Source organism: Gadus morhua, chromosome 13, assembly GCF_902167405.1.
Source record: "Gadus morhua chromosome 13, gadMor3.0, whole genome shotgun sequence".
NCBI lineage: Eukaryota > Metazoa > Chordata > Actinopteri > Gadiformes > Gadidae > Gadus > Gadus morhua.
The window spans coordinates 26,355,978-26,359,594 of record NC_044060.1 but is presented as its reverse complement, the minus strand read 5'-3'; the positions used below and the strand labels follow the sequence as shown (position 1 = coordinate 26,359,594).

General features: G+C 41.1%; 1 protein-coding gene across 1 annotated transcript; it reads left to right on the top strand.

Moving 5' to 3' along the window:
- Positions 1 to 321: 321 nt before the first annotated feature.
- LOC115557375 (coiled-coil domain-containing protein 106-like) lies at positions 322 to 3,123 on the top strand. Its single transcript, XM_030375140.1, has 4 exons — positions 322 to 1,043; positions 1,349 to 1,498; positions 2,347 to 2,595; positions 2,721 to 3,123. The coding sequence occupies exons 1-4, from the start codon at positions 920 to 922 to the stop codon at positions 3,035 to 3,037; spliced, it is 840 nt and encodes a 279-aa protein (XP_030231000.1). The 5' UTR covers positions 322 to 919; the 3' UTR covers positions 3,038 to 3,123.
- Positions 3,124 to 3,617: the final 494 nt, after the last annotated feature.

The following is a 3,617-nucleotide window of genomic DNA, read 5'->3' as shown; positions in this document are numbered from 1 at the left end:
CTGAATCAGTTGAAATTTTGTCGCTGAATGAGCCCAGCAGCCCACTCCCTAGTGCCTAATGCGCACGCTCACAGCAAACCACTGTAATGCAGTTTTGAGGATATCCAGGGGAAATACGCGAACATATTTGAATATTAAAAAGGATGCATTGCAAACATCGGAGATGTCGCCAACGTGACAAAAACGTATGGATTAATTTTTTTTCTCTTCGAAGCTCGTCAAACACAGAAATATTCTGAGAGTTCACATAGTCAGCAAACAACTTTATTTTTAATAAGCTACTTTCATTTTAGAATACAATCTCTCGTAAAATACTGCCTTTGTAACAAAAGAGTTTAACGATTTACATTCAGTACGAGCCCGACCCATTTAGTATGAGTCCGTTGAGTTGGTCTTTCACTCAACAGGATATGAGTCCGACCCATTCAATATGAGTAATTTGAGTTAGTCTTTCACTCAACCGGATACGAGTCCGACCCATTTCAACTGAGTCCTTTGAGTTAGTCTTTCACCCAGCCGGATACGAGTCAGACCTATTTCATCTGAATCCTTTGAGTTAGTCTTTCACTCAACCGGATACAAATCCGACCCATGAATTCGCTCAGTCTATGGATCTGGATCTGTGTACAGCTCTGTCTACAGGAAGTTCTTATTCAACCACGCAGCTGGCAGCTCCGGGTCCGTATGCTTAATCTAAGTTACTATGCAGATGAAAAACGGATGTGTTAATGTTGTTATAGACCTACAGTTTGATGACATTCGTGCATTGTTTTAATAATGTCGTCCGTAGCAGCCAGAACCGAAAGATTCGGGTTAATTGAGACCACGGACTCGTGACTCATGGGTGAATGTAAGGATTCGGATCTTTGAATCCGATTGACTCAGATTCAACCACCACTACTGCCAACTTGTTGCAGACATGAGACGTGCTGATACCTGCTCTCGGTCTAAACGTCCAGCGAACACGCTGAGCTCGGCAAGGAATACCCCTGCCGCCGGAGACGAATCGGTTGAGGAGGAAGCGGCGGGAACGTCTTCCACCGGTAAGTTGCAAGGCCAAGCTAATGCACATGAGAGCCGCGGTGGTAAGCTAGCTAACCAGCTGTAAGAGCTAGCTAGCTTGCCATTGACAGCTATTGATAGTTAGCATCCACGTGTTCAGCTGTCTCACGCCTGAGTGTCGTTCGGACAGGCATTAATGTACAGATGTACCACCTAGCTAGTAACCTTAGACTATCAAAACGATTTCCCTTCTTGCTTAATGTGCATATGATTAACCTTCATTATTGGAAATGAGCGGTGTGAACATTTTTATTGAAAAGTTGTATTCTTTCCCCCAAACATTAAGCTAGGACCACAGTCGCTCCTAATGCCCAACTGGCTTCAACGAGACTGCGCCATGAGCTGCAGATGGCCAGGCAGAAGTCGGACTGGCAGCAGGAGCTGGTTAAAGACTTGACCAAAGAAAGGGACTTCCTGCTGGAACAACTGGCTATGAGTAAGTCAATTTGCCATATTTGACAAAACACTTGCTAACTTGAAACCTTTTCGTGCCAGCCCAATTGTGCCCTCATGGTCTAATACCACGTGCTTATAATCTCTTATGCTAACATAAAGTTATCATTGTGTTGCCGTATGCGTTACTGATGATGTAAGTGCATAATTGTATGTTCCTGCTAGCATTAGCCTACTCTCTTCGTGTTTATGTTGATTAACATTATTGGTTAAATTCTAGTAATTTCCTCACGTACGTTTGCATCGACCTGTGCTAGCCTGTCTCCTACACCGTGCCACGGAGATTCGCGTGTTCGGATCGTGGTGGTAGCTGGACATAGGCTCCTAGGCAATGCCTGTATTTTCCATTTGTGGTCTTAGAGCGCCATTTTGTGGTATATTTATGTAACTGCATTGTAATTCTAGTGTTTATAATACAGTGAGTGCAGGTGATTGGTATAACAATTATTATTATTATTTCAGTTGATTGCATAATAGTGAATTATATATTATGAATTATTAATATGTAATTGCACAATAGTGAATTATATATTATAAATAATGAATAATTACTATGTATATTGTTAAATATTAAGGATATTGGTACAGGTTGCTATTATGTATATTTATTTTCTGTATTCTGTATTTCTTTATTCTACAGAAAGCCAAACTTTAATTAATAATAACTAATGAATTATGATATTTTTAATACGGTAAATAATAAAACAAAAAACAGTAACGGGATGATTTTGAACTCAGAAAACTATCTTCCAAAGACCATCACACTTACTAGTGTGCCACGCACATGCCTATATTTTCCACTAATCATCCTCGGTCATTGTCTGTTTTTAGCAGCAAGAAAAAAGGACAAGGGCAGTCCACCCCAGGCGAAGAAGTGCCAGTCGCAGGGAGCCGACTCAACCGTCTCGTCCAAGTCGGGGCCTGATTCTTCCCACTCTTCTTCCGACTCTTCCTCCGACTCTTCCTCCTCGGATGAGGGACGGAAGAAGAAGAAGAAGAAGAAGAAGAACAGCAGGGGAAAAGGACGGAAGCAGGGGAAAAGGGCAAAGAACCGGAAGGGGCAAGGTGTTTACCAGCGAGGTAATAAGAATATACAGTGGCGGGGGAAAGTGTACACCCACTTTCAAGTGTATCAAGTTTGATAATACAATTAGTAGTATATGTATGATGTGCGCTGTACTCATTTTACCTTCTCTCATTTGAAGCTAAAGATCCTGAAGAGGTGGTGGCCCGGTACCGCAAGGTGCTGAAAATCTGCAGGAAGGGAAGAACCATGGGGGCAGCCTTCAAAGCTGTGGGGGTCGACCGCAACACCATTGTTGTAAATGCCCCCATGGCAGAGCTGTGCATTGCTGCCCCAGAGGCGTATGCAGAGCTAAAAGAGAGCGCCCCCAAAAAGGAGAAGCTCTCCAGTTTTGCACAGAGGTGCAAGGATGCCATAGACGTGGACGAAAACATTGTTACCCAAATCAAAGAATATAAAGACTCTGGCAAACTTTTGCCAATTACTAAAAAAAACTAGCTGATCCCCTTATTTAAAGTTACGTTGTTGTTGTTGCTGTTGTGTTAGATATTAGATTATTAGAATGCATGTTTAAAGTGAATTTATTGTCAGTGTGGTTTTTTAAATAAATGTTTTACAATTTCACTTCATTCCCTCGATGCTGTGTTGTGTGTTTTTGCCATTGATATGTTTAACAACCTAACGTTTGAGGTCATTTTTGGAGTTGTTGCTGCAGAAGTGTCTTCTAATGGTATGTCCCTCAGTAACAGGCCATTTGTAAATGCTTATAAAGTATAGACAGTGCCAACTTCATATCAACCCATGCAAAACACTTTACTTATGGTAAGTAAATGGTTTCTATAGTATGTTCCTCAGTTATTGGCCATTTGTAAATGCTTATAAAGTATAGGCAGTGTCTACTTTATATCAACCCATGCAAAACACTTTACTAATGATAAGTAAATGCTTTCTAAAAACCTATATTAAGCATAAACTAAGGTGTTACATGTGCTCACATATATTATTTCACTTATGAATTGGACGATAGCTTATGCTTGACAAAGGTTATTCATGATGACCCATAAATGGTGAGCAGCCC